General features: G+C 29.9%; 3 protein-coding genes across 4 annotated transcripts; 1 reads left to right on the top strand and 2 right to left on the bottom strand.

Annotated features, from left to right (window-relative positions):
* The first annotated feature begins 1,988 nt into the window (after positions 1-1,988).
* On the top strand, positions 1,989-3,165 carry LOC102587322 (BAG family molecular chaperone regulator 2-like). Its single transcript, XM_006338577.2, has 2 exons — positions 1,989-2,289; positions 2,606-3,165. The coding sequence occupies exons 1-2, from the start codon at positions 2,043-2,045 to the stop codon at positions 2,830-2,832; spliced, it is 474 nt and encodes a 157-aa protein (XP_006338639.1). The 5' UTR covers positions 1,989-2,042; the 3' UTR covers positions 2,833-3,165.
* A 3,603-nt stretch (positions 3,166-6,768) lies between these two features.
* LOC102587639 (18.1 kDa class I heat shock protein-like) lies at positions 6,769-7,827 on the bottom strand. Its single transcript, XM_006338578.2, has 2 exons — positions 7,627-7,827; positions 6,769-7,257 (listed from the first exon to the last, which is right to left on the bottom strand). The coding sequence occupies exons 1-2, from the start codon at positions 7,748-7,750 to the stop codon at positions 6,956-6,958; spliced, it is 426 nt and encodes a 141-aa protein (XP_006338640.1). The 5' UTR covers positions 7,751-7,827; the 3' UTR covers positions 6,769-6,955.
* A 618-nt stretch (positions 7,828-8,445) lies between these two features.
* Positions 8,446-11,788, bottom strand: LOC102586988 (protein CHLOROPLAST IMPORT APPARATUS 2). Of its 2 annotated transcripts, none has more exons than XM_015307553.1 (4): positions 11,260-11,788; positions 10,710-11,034; positions 8,967-9,167; positions 8,446-8,879 (listed from the first exon to the last, which is right to left on the bottom strand). In XM_015307553.1, the coding sequence occupies exons 1-4, from the start codon at positions 11,679-11,681 to the stop codon at positions 8,856-8,858; spliced, it is 972 nt and encodes a 323-aa protein (XP_015163039.1). In that variant the 5' UTR covers positions 11,682-11,788; the 3' UTR covers positions 8,446-8,855. The 2 variants fall into 2 exon arrangements, with proteins under 2 accessions (XP_015163039.1, XP_006338638.1); XM_006338576.2 differs by having other exon boundaries at positions 11,266-11,787.
* Positions 11,789-16,202: the final 4,414 nt, after the last annotated feature.

Raw genomic sequence — 16,202 nt, 5'->3', positions numbered from 1 at the left:
TCACGATCCGCGAATCTAAACCTCATGATAAAATGGTCTTCAAACTTGAATTTAATAAGATAAATTTATTTATTTATTTAGCTCAAATAATATTTTTAGCCAAATAAATATAATTCAAATTTTATATGGATTATATTTAATAAATTTTATAAAATCTATAAATTATCCCTACTTCAAAATTCGTAAGTTGTAAATTTGATCAATTGTAAAAACTTAGATTTGAAGTACCATTATAGACAAATATTTATTTGATCCTCAATTTTGATTCCTTATATATAGCTTGTTCTCATTTATTTATTTTTGGAATGTCGCCGACCACATTTAAGCACTTGGCTATTTTATTGTAGTAGCTATCTAAAAAGCATGTAATCAAGATACAATGTATAATATTTGTCTCACGTTTATCTACGGTCAATTACGGGTGGGTATTCGGTATTCGGTTCATAATTTTTAATTTTTGGATTTAGTAATTCGATAGTTGGTAGTTAAAAGTAGATATCAAATACCAAATACCAAATTTTAAATTTCTTCTTGATAATTTAGTAATCGGTAAATCAAACTTACACCACATTAAAAATGATCTTTAATGACAATTAATTAATGACAACAACTTAATTCTTGCTAAATAGTATTTTTAGTGGAAATTAGCTAGTATTCTTTGTAAATGTCTCTAAAATCTATAGTTATATTGGATCTAATGGCACTGAACTATACCTTAATCATCTAATTAATTAAATATTAGATTATGTTACAAAATAATATATTGTGGATGTCCACTACATCAAGAAGTTACTCCATTATGAAGATAACCATAACCTCCATAACCTCCACCTTTATAACCATTATTCTTGTAACCTTTCACTTCCATAACCTCCCCATTATATTCATGTTAATGTCATGTTTATGACTAACCTTTTGTATGCCTCTATGTTACACTATAAATAGAGGCATAAAGGTTCATATTGTAGAGACTTGAAGATTTGGTGAACACTTGAATACTATGAAGAATAAGAAAAGCTCTCATCTCTTGTCTCCCTATTTCTATTGCTATCATCTTTTATATTTCTTGTCTTGTTTTACTTTAGTTTTACAACATAGGGATAGATGTAAAATCTTTTTTGTTAGAAAATTTGGTCAAAATTTTGACCAGAATAGTAAAATAATATATTTCACACTATGGTATTTTATCTTTTTGAACATTTTTACCCTTTTAATTTTAATACTCCATCTGTCTCTAATTACTTGTTTACTTTTTCTTTTATAGTTGTCCCTAATTACTTGTCAATTTTTGACAAATCAAGAAAGGACAAATTCCATTTACCTATTATATCCTCAATTAAATGACTAATTATTTTGAAAAATGTAGAACTTTTCATTCACTTCATAATTAATAGAGGTAAAATGGTAAACTCACTATGTCATTAATTATTTCTTAATAGGTGTATCAATTCAAAAGTGGACAAGTAATTAGGGATAGAGGGAATCACTTTTATTTAAAAATGAAAAAAAGATCAGTTTATTTTAAAATAAAAAAGATATTATAAACTTTTTAAAATTCTGGCTAAATTTTCTGGCCATTTAGCACTACCCTATTAAGTATTCATGCATCTTATTCTTCTTTTTTTACTATTATAAACTATTTTTTTTATCTTGTTATTTTATTTTCAACCTTGCCTTAATTACACGTTTTTGAGAGTCAAGGTTCTATCGCAAAAAACTTATTCGCCTTAAGAGAAATATAAATAAAATCTAGATAAATATTTTAATTTTAAATTACAAGTCGTAATTATTTGAGGTGTAAACATGGGTGCAAGTGTATGTTTTTTGGGCCCACATATGTTTATCGTTAGCTATGATAGTAATAAATAAATAAATAAATTTATTGTTAAGCATGTTGGCTACTTTTATGTCTTTCTCAGTTTGCTATTTGTCTCCATAGGGGCCCCTCATGAATTCATCCCTATATATAACAATCCAATTCCTCCACTTTGTTTATCCCACTAAGCCTTTCTTAACAAATTATATTTTTACAAGTAAAGCCAATGATGAAGTTGAGATGCAAAAAGTTGTTCAGAAGCAACTCAAAGGTGGTTGCAAGTAGTAATGCCACCGCAGTAACAGGGAGCGACGCCAAATTAGGTGGTGAAATAAAATGGGAATTACGTCCAGGAGGTATGTTGGTACAGAAGAGAGAATGTGCAGAGAATGATGGAGATTCTATTATCACTCTTAGAGTCTCTACTGTTACTCAATGCCATCACATTTCTATACAACCAACTTCATCTTTTGGTAAGTTTGGCTCACTTTTACTAGTATATAGGAGCCAAAATAGATCAAACTATCACCTCATAATAATATACAACACAATATAACCCTTTTCTTTTTGGAAAAAAATGTGAAAGCTAATGTTTTGATTTATTAACTTCTTTCAACTATAATTCCCAATTTCTAACTTTGGTTTTGTGTTTTGACCGATTTTTATGACTCAAATAGTACTCAGGTTCAACATGTAATTTGTCAAGTCAAACAGATATAACTTGTTGTCAATTCGTTTAAACTTAATTAGATTGTTGCATTATTCTAACGTGTGATTTATTGATGACAGGAGAATTAAAGATGATACTGGCAATGGTAACTGGTTTAGAGCCAAAAGAACAAAGACTATTATACAAAGGGAAAGAAAGAGAGGATTGTGAATACTTGCACATGGTGGGGGTGAAAGACAAAGACAAAGTGTTACTCTTTGAAGATCCAGCTATCAAAGAGAGGAAACAAGCAACAAGTGGACATGTCCAAGTCATTGGATCCACTTACCACACTATTTGTGTCTAAAAATAAATAATAATCATAGTACTACTAGTTAACATTGTTAGTGTGTGCAATGTGTAATTTTTTTCTTTAAAAAAAACTAACCCCCCTCCTCATCAAGAAAATGAGTGATGATGGATCAAGAATGGTGATAAGTATATGCTCACCAACTTGCCCAAATTAGATTATGCTGTTGTTTTTATGGTGTGTAATAGCAAATTTTAATTTTATATGCGACCCCAATCCCGTGGTAGCATATATGAAAATTAATGTGTAACGTTCTCGTGCATCTCGATTAGGTTATCGAGTTTGTAAATGTTACTATACTAATTTTAATTTTCTCAATGTTATTTTCTACTGTGATATTTTATTATTTTCACCGCTTGAATATATATGTAAATGTATATTTAGATCCTATTTTGGTTGACCACTTAAATGAAAAATAATTATTGACTATGTACTGAGGGATTCTAACCATTTCTTTATTTATTTATTTTCCAAACCAAATCTCTTAGGGCTCGTTTGGTTGGAAACAAGCTATCTCAAAATTAATTCACTTTAAATGTGAGATTAAAATAGCTTTACAATTTCAGAATAAGTTATTTTACAATTCTATCCAACTAAATATAAAAGAAAATCATCCTAAAATTAATCCACATTTTAATTAGTATCTCTTATCCCTCCTACCAAAGGAACCAAGTAGATTTTCGTTTGGGGCCTCCTACACGGCTAGGTCGAAAATAAGGCACAAAACAGTGGAGTACAGGCGTGCATAATTTAATAATTAATAATGAAAAGTTGAGCCAAAAAGAAGAGAGAAAAAAGGCCCTACAAACAGAATATAAATATCACATACTTAAGGAGGATTGATAAAGAAGAAGGTGAATGGAGTAGAATTTACATTTTCTATATCGATCGGTCCCTATTTTACTAGTGAATATAATATAATATAATATAATGGTGTTTGTTTTATAAGTTCACGCGTGATGCTTTGTTTTTAAGAAGCAAGTAGGGACCCCAAATTCACTAGCAATTTTGCAAGTTGATTATATTATACGTACGTACTAGTGAATTGACAATCTGGAAAGCAACATTATGTTATATTATTGGTAATGGGTCTTAATTGTTTTCTATTTTAGATAAGAGTTTGGTGTTTGACATTGTTTGGACGTCAGTCAATTTCTAACTAATTTAATTACTTAATTCTGCAATTTCCTCTCACTTAGATATATAGAAACCTTATAAGTTTTCTATCGTCTAATCAATTAAATGATTTTTTTCTTCTTCAAGCCTGTCGTACAATTTTTATTCTCATGAAAACTAATTGTCCTTGCCATTGGCATGATGAAGTGCTAATTAGTGATCCATCTTGAGTCTTTGACATATCTTAGTGCATGAACGAATTATTGATCCGCCTATTTATTAATGTAGTTATTTAAGGAAAAAATTACATAAATTTTATTAATTTAGGTCTTAATTAATACGATTTTTGATAGTTTCAAATATTACTTCCTCTATCATATTTCATGCTTAGGATACATGAGTTTGAATCCAAGTGTTACATGTATTTGTCCAATTTTAAAACCGAGATACAAATTTTATTTGTTTAAATTAGTTGGTTGTAACTGATTTTCCTAATTAGAAGAGTAAATGAGGATTTTCATCATACTTGGATAATTAATTCTGGAAATTTAAATTAATCAAATCCCTTAATATAATACAGAAATCAAGGAGTGTATCTATGTTTGATTAATTTTATTTTATTATTATTTGAAATAATAAATTCATTAATATTATTAGTAAAGACAAAAACATGTATATCTTGGTCAGGTAATTTGATTAATTTCGTTTTATTATTCTTAAAATAATAAATTCATTAATTTGATTTATCTATTATCGATATATGATGTATCCAACAAACTAAACACTTAAATATATGAGTATCATACAAGCATATTCATATGTATCATAGAAGTATCTAATATTGATTCGTATATTTGTTATATGTGTTTAGTATTAATTTCATGTATCTATTTATATGACCTAATATTATTTCATGTATCTTTTATATGTATATATCAACTATCTCATATATCTATTTATATGATCTATATGATCTAATATTAATTTCATATATCTATTTATATGATCTAATATTAATTTCATATATCTATTTATATGATCTAATATTAATTTCATGTATCTATTTATACAATCTAATTTTAATTTCATGTATCATTTATATGTATCTAATATTAATTTGATGTATAAAGTATCATTTTCATACATCATATTCAAAAGCATGTATCTCGGATACATAGTAAGTATATTCATATAATTATGTGTATCTAAATATGAAATGTTACTAAAAAGCATGAATTTATAAACAAATCATGACTGTAGAGTATATGTCTAATAATTAATTAAAAAAAAGTAAAAAAAATCAAACTTTTTCCTTTTTTTAGGATTTGAATGTTTTTCTCATAGATACATATAATCTTAACTCAGATACATGAACTCTTAACTAGATACATGTACACCTGATGTTATCTAACATTGTTGCACTTGATGTGTATCTAATGTTGTATTTGTTCTGTTAATTAAAGTTTGACATAATCCTTCCAACTTGATGAAGTCATTTCTTTACTTAGATCTATTCTCGACTTGAAAGTTGGCGGATGAAGAGTCAATCTCGGCAATGAGAAATTCGTTAGTGAAAATAAACAAATAAAAGTTTGATTTAGTATAATATTGTTAATGTATATTACCTTTTACAAGAATCATCCGATTTTAGGAATGATCAGCTATTAATGTGCTTGAGAAACATTAAAATAAAAAAATATAAAACCTTATTTGTAAAACTTTTAAAATTGAGCTTCATAACATTATGAACTTTAACTGAGATACAAAACCAAGATACATGAGAATATAATTATCCAATATTATATTTAAGGGATTTGTTTATGTGATTAAATTTTTTAAAATATATGATATAAATATTAAAAGTAATAGTATGTGTAATTAGTTTAAACTAGAGATAAATATAGTATATATGATAATAATAATAATATACATTTAGTTAGATAGTTTTGCCCTTATTTTAGTTTGATCTTATCCGCATATTTAATAGCTTGCCATGAGGCAGGCGAGACCAAAAGTATTTGACAGTTTATGTTGTTTGTTGTTTGGGCTTAGAAGATGAAAGGGTTGTCACCATCGAGTGGCCCAATAACAGCTTAATGCCATTATTTGATATGTTCACCTTTAGTCCTTGTTGGTTTCCACTCTATTTTTTCTACAGTTTTAAAACTAGCTATTCCTGACAAAATTGCCTTACGTTGCTACCTTGTTTCATTTACTCTCTTTCTAATATTTGTGATGTTATAAATTGTCATCTTACGATACACAATAATAGAATCCGAATCGTAACACAGTTAAACGAATAAACCCGGATATTCTTAAGAGATGCAAAATATTTTTCTCTATGATAAATTTTAACTGTCATGTAACGTGAAACAAATCTATTTTCTTAGCCCAAAACGATACCATGATTAAAGTTAAATAGAAAGACAAGCTACTGGGTAACCGGTTATGATTAATTCTTTAAGAAAAACATTAACCCGTTATGAATAGTCTCAACCTCATGGATTTTACCAATAGTGTAATTGTGAGACGACATTTTCACAACTGCTTTACTGTATCAAATTCAATATTTGAAATTTTACCAACATGAAGTATCAAATTCGAAATTCGAAACTATGAGCCCTTAATTGGCTGCTACAGACTTGATCTGAGCATCACCAATGTGGGGTAGGAAACAAAAGAAAAAAGAAAAAAACCATAGAGATTCCTACAACGGAGAGAATTTTTTTTTGAAACAGATCCAGTGATTAAGATAGTTCATTATTTTTACCATTAGTCTGATTCTATCTTTTTTGACAAATTTATAGCAATGATAAATACAACAAATTCAGATGATAATATTCATTTATTAATCACAGTTCACCACAAGGAAAATTACAGAAAACATACTATAAAAACATGGAACGGCACTCACAACATACAACCTTACAAAGTAGACATACAGACAATTTATTTATGCAAAAAAATTGCAATCCTTAATAATTACTTAAAAGTCTATCTATGTTTATTTATCTTCAATTTCAATTAATTTGGAGAAAGGTTTTTTGACTTCTTGTTTAGGGACAGTAACAATAAGGACACCATTTTCCATGGATGCCTTGAGTTGATGTGCCTTTATATTTTGTGGAAGCCTAAACTTTCTGCAGAAATCCCCTCTGTTACGTTCCACTCTATGCCACTTCACATCTAATTTCTTCGTCTTCTCATTTTCATCAACTAATTCTTCTTCTTCTGCTTTCCACTTTCCACTAATTTTCAGTACTCTTCCATTGTCCACTTCGACTTTCACATCCTCTTTGCTAAGCCCTGTATGTTACCAACAATATAATTAAATATGTCCTCTTTCAAACAATTTATACTCTATTATAATACAAAAATCACAAAATAATTTAATTTCAAAATTCACCAATGCTGCAAGTTGAGGCTGAGGTTGGTTATAACTTATATATACATACATACATGTTCAAATTTTACTGTTGTGCTCAAGTAAAAAATTATATGGTTAAGAAGTAGATGCCATAGAAGTAGCCCAAAAACATTGCTCAATCAATCCGTCCAAATTTGGATTAACTATTGACTCATTCATTTATTAGCTCAACCAATTTTAGCCAAATCCATTAAAAATAAAGTTGATATTTATTCAGTAAATCTATTTTAACTCGTTTAAATTAATACCTGGAAGGTCGACGAAGAAGCAATGAGCTTGAGGTGTTTCTTTCCAGTCAATTGGAGTACTCAAAACAGGACACATATTCATCATCCCAACAATTGGATCACTGCTCCTCAATAAGCTGCACATCTTTTTTTTCCCACTTAAATCAACTAACTAATTGTACTTCTTTCTCTGTCTGTGGAATAAGTGAAACTTTGCACAAGTATATATAGTGGGTTCAAATTGGTCTTGAAACTTCTTAACGTGGATAAAAGAAAAACATCTAGCATGTTCATTTATAAATAATAAAAAAAAATTAAAAATACTGTTTGGATCATTCTAAAAGCTTCCATCTTCTACTAGTACTCGTATTCAGTATTAGAAGGTACTACCACTTTCATCTTATTGATCCATTAAACTGCCACGTGTACAACTTCTCAAGAACTGCTTCTTTTGATTAAAGAAAGAAAAAGAGTCCTTTGCAAAAGGACATGTTTTATTTTTCTGTTAATTGGTGGAGTAGTATATTTATTTCTTTCATTCAAAAATCTCTAAGTTTGAAGTATATAGCAAAAGGCTCATTTGAATTCAAATATTATTCTCTGACTTCTTGATTCATCAGAAAATATGACGCAAACTTTACATGCTTATGTTTCTTCTTTGAGTAAAATTTTAGGAATAACAAATATAAAAATTATATTGACGCTCTATCGAGAAAAAAATAGATTAAAATATAAAACAGAGAAAATGAAGGGAGTATAGGTTAAAGCTTACGTATATATAAATACAGATGCTTGCAAATGGTTCTGAACTTCTTGTCCCATTGATTAGTTTTTAAAGGAAAAAAAAAAAACTACAATTTTGGTACAATATAATTTTGAAATGGTCACTTTCACTTACAACTACAAAATACAAATAATATAAATCATAATAAAGTGCAATAAAAGGAGGCCCTGCATCCATTAATTTCAGTGTTAATGACAAAACAGTCAAAGAGCTTTTTGCTATTTTCCCTCTTGAGAAAGCTAACAATATTTTATCTGAACCAATTGAACTCTTACATATCTCTGCATTTTCCCATTTATGTGCCCTCATACTTCCAATTTAGGAGTAGAATATTATTTCATTGATTGACAAGAGCTCCTTTGCGTATGCTTCTCCTTATAACAGTATATATATCAAAACTACAATACACATACTGCTTTCCATTTCCCACACATTTTACTTCTCCAATTGAGGTAAAAAACACACTTCAATCCCTCTTAACAAATCTCCCCTGCAAAATTATAAGACAATTTGCTAACGACAAGACATGAATGGACTAAAACTTTATTTATGTCACGAACATTAATAATGTAATTACCTTAATGCGAGGGCGTTTTTCAGCGTTGAGCTTGCGAACTTGATATCGGATAGTTTTAGAGAAGAGTCTGTTCTGTCTCTTCTCTTTGTACCTCATTACACTCGCCTCTCTTCGTCCCGCCTTCATCTCCTCATCCTCTACTTCTCTTTCTTCATTTCCAATTACTTCTGGCACAACTGAACTGATACTCATAAGTTGCCCCTATACAAATCACGATGTTGTCCTTTGAATTAGCTATTTCATTTTGTCATGTTTAATACAATCATGAAACAACTTCTTTTAATTTGAATCGAGAAATCCACAAATGACACAATATTTGAAACTCTATGCGTAATAGGATTGTCACTCCAGTACCACCATAAAGTTTGAACTATATTGTTTGTCTACTTCACACATCACAGGTTGTGCTAGCACAAAATCATGCAAGTTTATTTTGTGTATCATTATTACATGAAATAAGTTTAAAGTCTTTCTAAATTATATTTTAATTTTAAGCCACCAATTTTGTTGAACTGCCCTAGACTAAAAAAAAATGACTATCTAGTACTGAAAGAGACAATTATGGAGTTGTGAGACAAAAATTCACATGTGTTTTAATAAGTTTTCACGGAGAGCTACAATTCCTTACTGAATGGCTGATGGAGGTGTAGCCTACAGCTTGCAGACGAATAAAGACAGGAAAAAGTTTGAGCTAATTAAGTAAAAGCTGGCCCCACGAGGGTCAGGACAATTCAAGTGCTCAGCACTTAATATGGTAAGTTTCAACATTTAACATCTATCGACCCACCACTTTCACCTAAGATTTAACCATGACATTAACTACTCCTTTTGTAAATAATTCTCATGTGATACTCGATGTATTTATTAATTGATAGGAGGCACTAATACTTACCCAGTAAAAATAATCGAGATGCATGTAAATTACTACCATTGTCACAAAAAAAAACGAAAGAACTTTACTCTATTTGATGCAAACATCCAAAAAACAGAAAATTAAAAACAATCTGCAAAAGCTATAGTAAGAACAAAACAGGGATTCTCATTGGCCAGAAGAAAGAGAAACTCATACATAAAGCTGAAACTGCCTCGAGGATGGAAGTAAGCTCATTTCAGCCAATTATATAACTGCCATCTCTTTTGCAAAATTAAAGTTTCAATGGAACGTTTTTCTAAGTCAAATTAAAGCATTTCCCGAGTCACAGATCTACGGTAAACAATTTCTTTATCTAAACAAAGATAAAATTTGTATACATCCTACTTTTCTACTCTCGCCAAAGTGGGATTACTATGAATGAGTATGTTATAAATTAAAGCATTTTCTATATTACACAATTATATATCAACAGGTTTAAGTTATTTACCCTAAATCAGTGTAATTTCACACTCTATATCATAGCATGTAATTAGATATCAATTAATATCTTAAATTAATTATTAATCAATGCTTATTAAATAAATTACCGGCAATTTTTCTTTTGTGTGTGTGTATTAGATAGTGAAATATCAATATTTCATGTTGAATAGTTTCAACATTACATTATGTTTGGTTATAAAAGGTTATCCTTTCCTCAATTTGTGACAACCTAAAGATACCATCCCTTTCCGATATCTAAATTCCTCATCTTCTCTTTTTAATACTAACTACTTAAAAGACTTTTAAAAAGTGTAACATTAATGTTACTTGTAATTATCGTTTAAATGACCTGATAGCATAAATTTAAAAGTAAGGTAAGAAAAACTAACATTTAATGAAAAAGGCATGTCGTAGGCGAGAAAATCGTCATGGATGTCCGGAACGATCTGGGGGGACTCGGACTGAAGGTAAAGTGGACCTTTATCGGACCAAGCATTCAATATTTCGTCATAATCAAGCTTTAGTGACAATTGTTGTTGCCGTCGTTGATGATGTTTGTTCCACGGACAACTACTTACTTCTTCATCCTTCCTCGTACTCTCACTATGTTGATCGAAATCAACAACATCCGAGTAAACAACCCATTTCTCTTCTTCCCTGTGTTCCCTCTCTTTGTTCCTTAGAGCCGTCCGTACAAGCTCACCCTCTTGTCCTCTATAACACAAAATTAACTCAAATTTTCAGTAACCCGCTCAAGTATTGGGTCAATCCAACATTCAAAATGCAACACAAAATTAACAAAGCAAAAATTTTAAAAATATGTGAATTTAAAAAGAAAATCGATAGAAGTTTGGGTCATATTGGTCGAGTTTAATTATGACCTGTAAATCCATCCTTACTAGATCTATTTAATTTAATTTCGAGTAGAAAAAATGGCACCTGTACCTGTAAGTGTCGGCAAATGTGAGGCTCGCCTCCGATGACGAAACTGTCATGTAATTGGGAACACTAGTACTTATGTTGCTGTCAATTTCATCCTTTGAAGAAACGAGAACTTCGTTGAGTGTAGTGGCGCTGTTTTCAGCGGCAGCAAAGAAGAGAGCTACGTTCTCATCTTGGGCAGTACTAGTACTGTCTTTATCATCTACCAAATTTTCTGGGTGGAGTGGGAAGAGATTGAGCTGATCATGATCATGTGTGCTACCGTTGGATGGTGAAACAATCATATGATCTGACGGTTTCTCCGATAACTCGAGACTTAGGCTCAGGAACTTTGGTTTCCTGCGCTTCAGCTTGTTTCGGGTTTTGGATTTACGATTCTTTGGTGTGACGGACCGGCATCCGGCATCGGACATATGCATAACAACAACAATGATAATCAGATCACTTCACTGTATTGGTTTTTTTTAGAACAGTACTCAAAAAAGTGTAATGTTTGTTGGGAAGACTTGTGAATATTTTGATGATACTTTTGGTGATTGATCAGGAGCAGAAAGGTCAGTGTCGATATCATGTTGCACTTTTTGACACGTGGAGCTCGTTGATTGGACATGAATGAGGATTGTGTTGTTATCTGGATTGCATTGCTGCTGGTGCCTTTAGATATTTATTTTTTGGAGAGGTAAATAAGGACTATTCTCGTGATTGAATTTAAGATCACACCTAATTGCTCTATTAGTTGGGAACTCTTAAATTTGGTCTTTAAGAAGCCATTGCAAATCAGTGATCAGTGAAATAATTAGCTACTTTTTTATTTCTCCGTTAACAGTGATCTTTTTTACCACGGTTAAAACGAATAGAGAATTTTAAAATGAATATTTAATCATGGTTTTAAATCCTTTCAAACATTACACTATGGTCTAATATTTTGTAGATAAGTTTGAGAGCAAATATTATACAATAGTCTGACTTTGTACGCAAAGGTAATTTTTCCAAGGACTATACTTGCACAACTTCACTAATCGAGAGACAAAATCTGAATATAATAAGGGTTATTAGTATAAATCAGCCAATTAGTTGGTTCCAGCCCAAAACTTTAAAGGCCTATATGGGAATCATAGGTCTATAGAACATCGTCTCAATGCCCAAGCCCAGGCATCGGCTCTTTTTACCAGCCCATAACTTTAGAAAACCCATATCTCAAATTTTAATGAGTAAATTTTAGGTTTAACAAACATAAAAATCATAGTTGTATGTTGTAGCTATAGTTTACATAATTGTGCTCCATAACAAACTATATGTTTGCTATGTCTATTAATCTGTATATTTCGATATACGTATACATAAAAATCTGTATTTGTATATTTCGATATACTTATATATAAAAATCTGTATATGTATATGTAACTGTATTTATGTATTTATGTCTTTTTTGTGATTTTCAGTAGTATATGTATTTGTGTATTATATGTATTTAAATATAAATCTGTATATGTATATGTAACTGTATTTTTGTATACAGATAGATTTGTATACAAATCTCTCTCGCTTTATACAAACACAAATTATACATTGTATTTTGTATAATTTGTGTTTGTATAAAGCGAGATAGGGAGAAAGACAAAAGAGAATTGGGCAATGCAAGATTTGTATTGTATAATTATAAGTGTATATGACGAAGATATATGTATTTGCATGTGTCTATACAGTTTACTCTCGCTTATACAAACAGAAACACAATTTATACATTTGTGTTTGTATAAAGTGAGAGAGGCGAGGGAGAGTGACGAGCAAGATTCGTTGGGGAGAGAGGCGAGTGGCAAATTGTTTGCTACGGATTAGAATTAAATAAAATTGTGGTTATAACATTTAATTTGAATTAATAGTTTGTTATTTTATACAATTTTCCCAATTTTAAAATGTAACCTTTTTCTTTCTTATTTTCTCCGTTTTTTTAAAATGGCCTAGTTTACAGACTACGATTTTATTTAGCTTGTCTACGGACGATTGATGTAAAACCGTTTCTTTTAAAAAGTGTTATTTAAAAAAATATTTTTGGTGAGAAATAACTTGTGTTTTTACCTCTTCAAATTTGATAACTTTTAAAATATTAAGTTGATCTACTCTAATTTAGCTTCAACATTAGTTAAATTAACTCTTAATAAGCAAAAAGTGTCATATAAATTAGATTCAATGAAGTATGAAGATATGATACTAAAACTTTGCAATTCCTAATTACGTTTTTTATTAATGTCTAGAAAAAAGTTAGTTAGGACAGTACATATGCATAGAAACGGTATCTAATTACAAATCTATTTTGCACTCTACATAATAGTTGATGCACTCTTCCAAGTCAATATCTTCCCCGTGGCCTGTGGGAGAAAATGAAGACTCTACACTTTGAAGTTTGAATTATAGTTATTTTTCCAAGTAGGCTTAAGAAAGTTTTATTCATCTGTATCTCATTTTTTATTTTCTGAATTTAACACCCGTAGATGCTTCTTCATTTTTGGTTTTATGGCCAATTTTTAAAAATAGTATTACCTTGAACTTATTAAAATATATTAAAATAAAAGATACCCTAAAATAAAATATACGGTTATGATATTTAAATGGTAAAGTGTTATACGGATCATTTTCTTCGTCAATCTAGATGCAATTAAAAAATTGAAAAGGTTTTGTAGGGAACCTATTCTTTGTTAGAGTTTTGCCCTGATTTTCTTATCTTATTTGAAGTTTAGTTTTTTTTCCTAAAAGTAAAGTCAAAGTATTACCATAAATACTTTAATTTTTTCTAAAAGGAAAATATAATATTCTTCCATATTTGAGTTATTTTTTCCTTGGAAGAAAAGTTTGAAACGCTATAAATTGAAGATACATCTTCTCATATCAAGAACACAATATCATCCACAATGTAGACGTTTAAGAGTCTTGTTTATGGAGAGATTTTATCCTAAACATATTTATGATTTTTTAATATTAGTTTTCAATATGTAGGTCGCTTGGCCAAACCATATTAATAATATGTCTTTAGTATGTTTTTATTTGTTGTCTGATTTGTCGACCATATGATTTGCAATTGGAAGCTTCCGCATGACTCCCTAATCACTTTTGAACCCAACAAGTGGTATCAGAGCACATCCAACGATCCCATAGTCCGATGGTCCTATGGTTCAACAAGATTGAAGAAAGGTTCAAGTGGTTTCAAATTAATTTGCAACAAATTTGGTGATAATGAAGATTTTTGTGTTACTACATGTGGGGAAATTTTCAAATATATTTTGACAATCCTGGTGCTCTATCCTTAAAAACAAAATCAATTTTCAACCCCAGTAAACTTTTAATGCTCGGGCTCCACTTTTAATTCATGCATCTCACTTTTAACGCATGAGCTCCACTTTTAACTCATGCATCTTACTTTTAACGCATAAGCTCCACTTTCAACTCATGCATATTACTTTTAACGTATGAGCTCCACTTTCAACTCTGATCATAACTTTTAACACATGACTCCAATTTTTAACCCATATCAATTTTTAAATCACGGTAAGCAGCAGTGCTATATGAAGATTGTGTGAAGAAGATGGATGAAGTTTGGTCAAGAAAATCCAGCCAAAAGGGGAGATTTGTTAGGGTTTTGCCCTGATTTTCTTACCTTAGTTGAAGTTTATTTTTTCCTAAAAGTAAAGTCAAAGTATTACCATAAATGTTTTGACTTTTTCTGAAAGAAAAATATAATATTCTTCCATATTTGAGTTATTCTTTCTTTGGAAGTAAAGTTTGGAACTCTATAAATTGAAGATCCTTCTTCTTATATCAAGAACACAATAGCATCCACAATGTAGACGTTTAAGAGTCTTGTTTATGGAGAGTTTGATGCTAAACATATTTATGATTTTTTAATATTAGTTTTCAATATGTAGGTCGCTTGACCAAACCATATTAATAATATGTCTTTAGTATGTTTTTATTTGTTGTCTGATTTGTCAACCATAAGCTTCGCAATTGTAAGCTTCCACATGGCGCCCTAATCACTTTCGAACCCAACATTGTTTTCTTTCGAACCCAACATTGTTTTCGATCTAGGACCTTCTACTTTCAAGATTCATAACATTTTTCGGGCATCCATTAGTAATGTCAAATTTAGTACATGGTAATAAAAGTATAATTTTCAATTTGTTCAAGTTTAGGTAGATTGGATTTGAAATAGCTCCATTCCTATTTCCTAATTAAAGATGTGGATAAATTTGAATCCTCCAAATAGTCTAAATCAACTTGGCTTATCAAAATAGAGAATAGTAAAAGGATATGTGGGGCCTGAACTTGTAGAATTGGTGCATGTCAACTAACCGATAATTTTGACTTATGCTCTTACTTTAACCTCAAACGTTACATACTGTCTGTATTTTTTATTAACACTAGATTTTGTTGCCCGTGCTATGCACGGGCCCAATAACATAAATGGTATGTTTTTGGGGCTAATAACGAAGTTTTTGAAGCGATTATTTGCGTGGATTATCACAAACCTGTACTTTCTTTGACGCTATTCAAGGAACAATAAGACTACCCACATACAACATTTTTGAACAATTTTATGTTGTCAATTATCACGATTTAATTTTAAGAATCAGTCAAAAAAAATTTCTGTTTTTTTAATAAATATTTTAAGTTGTCAATTATCACGATTAATTGTATTTTATACATAATTTTTAACGATAGATTAATTTCAAGAATCAATCGAATTTTTTAAAATGTATTTATTTTTGAAATATTTTATGTTGTCAATTATCATGATTTATAGTATTTTTACGCAATTTTTAAATATAAAAAATTTAAAAAAATAAGACAAATAAATTAAAATGGACCCAATATATGTTATTTTTGTTGTCTCAATTTATGTGACACAAATGAAATTTAAAGAGTCATCCAAATTTGCACTTTTT

This window comes from Solanum tuberosum, unplaced genomic scaffold (genome assembly GCF_000226075.1).
Source record: "Solanum tuberosum cultivar DM 1-3 516 R44 unplaced genomic scaffold, SolTub_3.0 scf00004, whole genome shotgun sequence".
NCBI lineage: Eukaryota > Viridiplantae > Streptophyta > Magnoliopsida > Solanales > Solanaceae > Solanum > Solanum tuberosum.
The sequence above is the reverse complement of the archived record's forward strand: the minus strand, read 5'-3'. Positions and strand labels throughout refer to the sequence as shown.

Bases quoted from the DNA above. Each gene is read 5' to 3' on its own strand.
- LOC102587639 (XM_006338578.2), bottom strand. From the start codon at position 7,750: ATGTGCAGCTTATTGAGGAGCAGTGATCCAATTGTTGGGATGATGAAT. The intron at 7,258-7,626 runs GTATTAATTTAA...GGTAACATACAG, and splicing joins CTTCTTCGTCGACCTTCCAG to GGCTTAGCAAAGAGGATGTG.
- LOC102586988 (XM_015307553.1), bottom strand. From the start codon at position 11,681: ATGCATATGTCCGATGCCGGATGCCGGTCCGTCACACCAAAGAATCGT. The intron at 11,035-11,259 runs GTGCCATTTTTT...TTTGTGTTATAG, and splicing joins GCCGACACTTACAGGTACAG to AGGACAAGAGGGTGAGCTTG. The intron at 8,880-8,966 runs GTAATTACATTA...ATAATTTTGCAG, and splicing joins AAAAACGCCCTCGCATTAAG to GGGAGATTTGTTAAGAGGGA.
- LOC102587322 (XM_006338577.2), top strand. From the start codon at position 2,043: ATGATGAAGTTGAGATGCAAAAAGTTGTTCAGAAGCAACTCAAAGGTG. The intron at 2,290-2,605 runs GTAAGTTTGGCT...TATTGATGACAG, and splicing joins ACAACCAACTTCATCTTTTG to GAGAATTAAAGATGATACTG.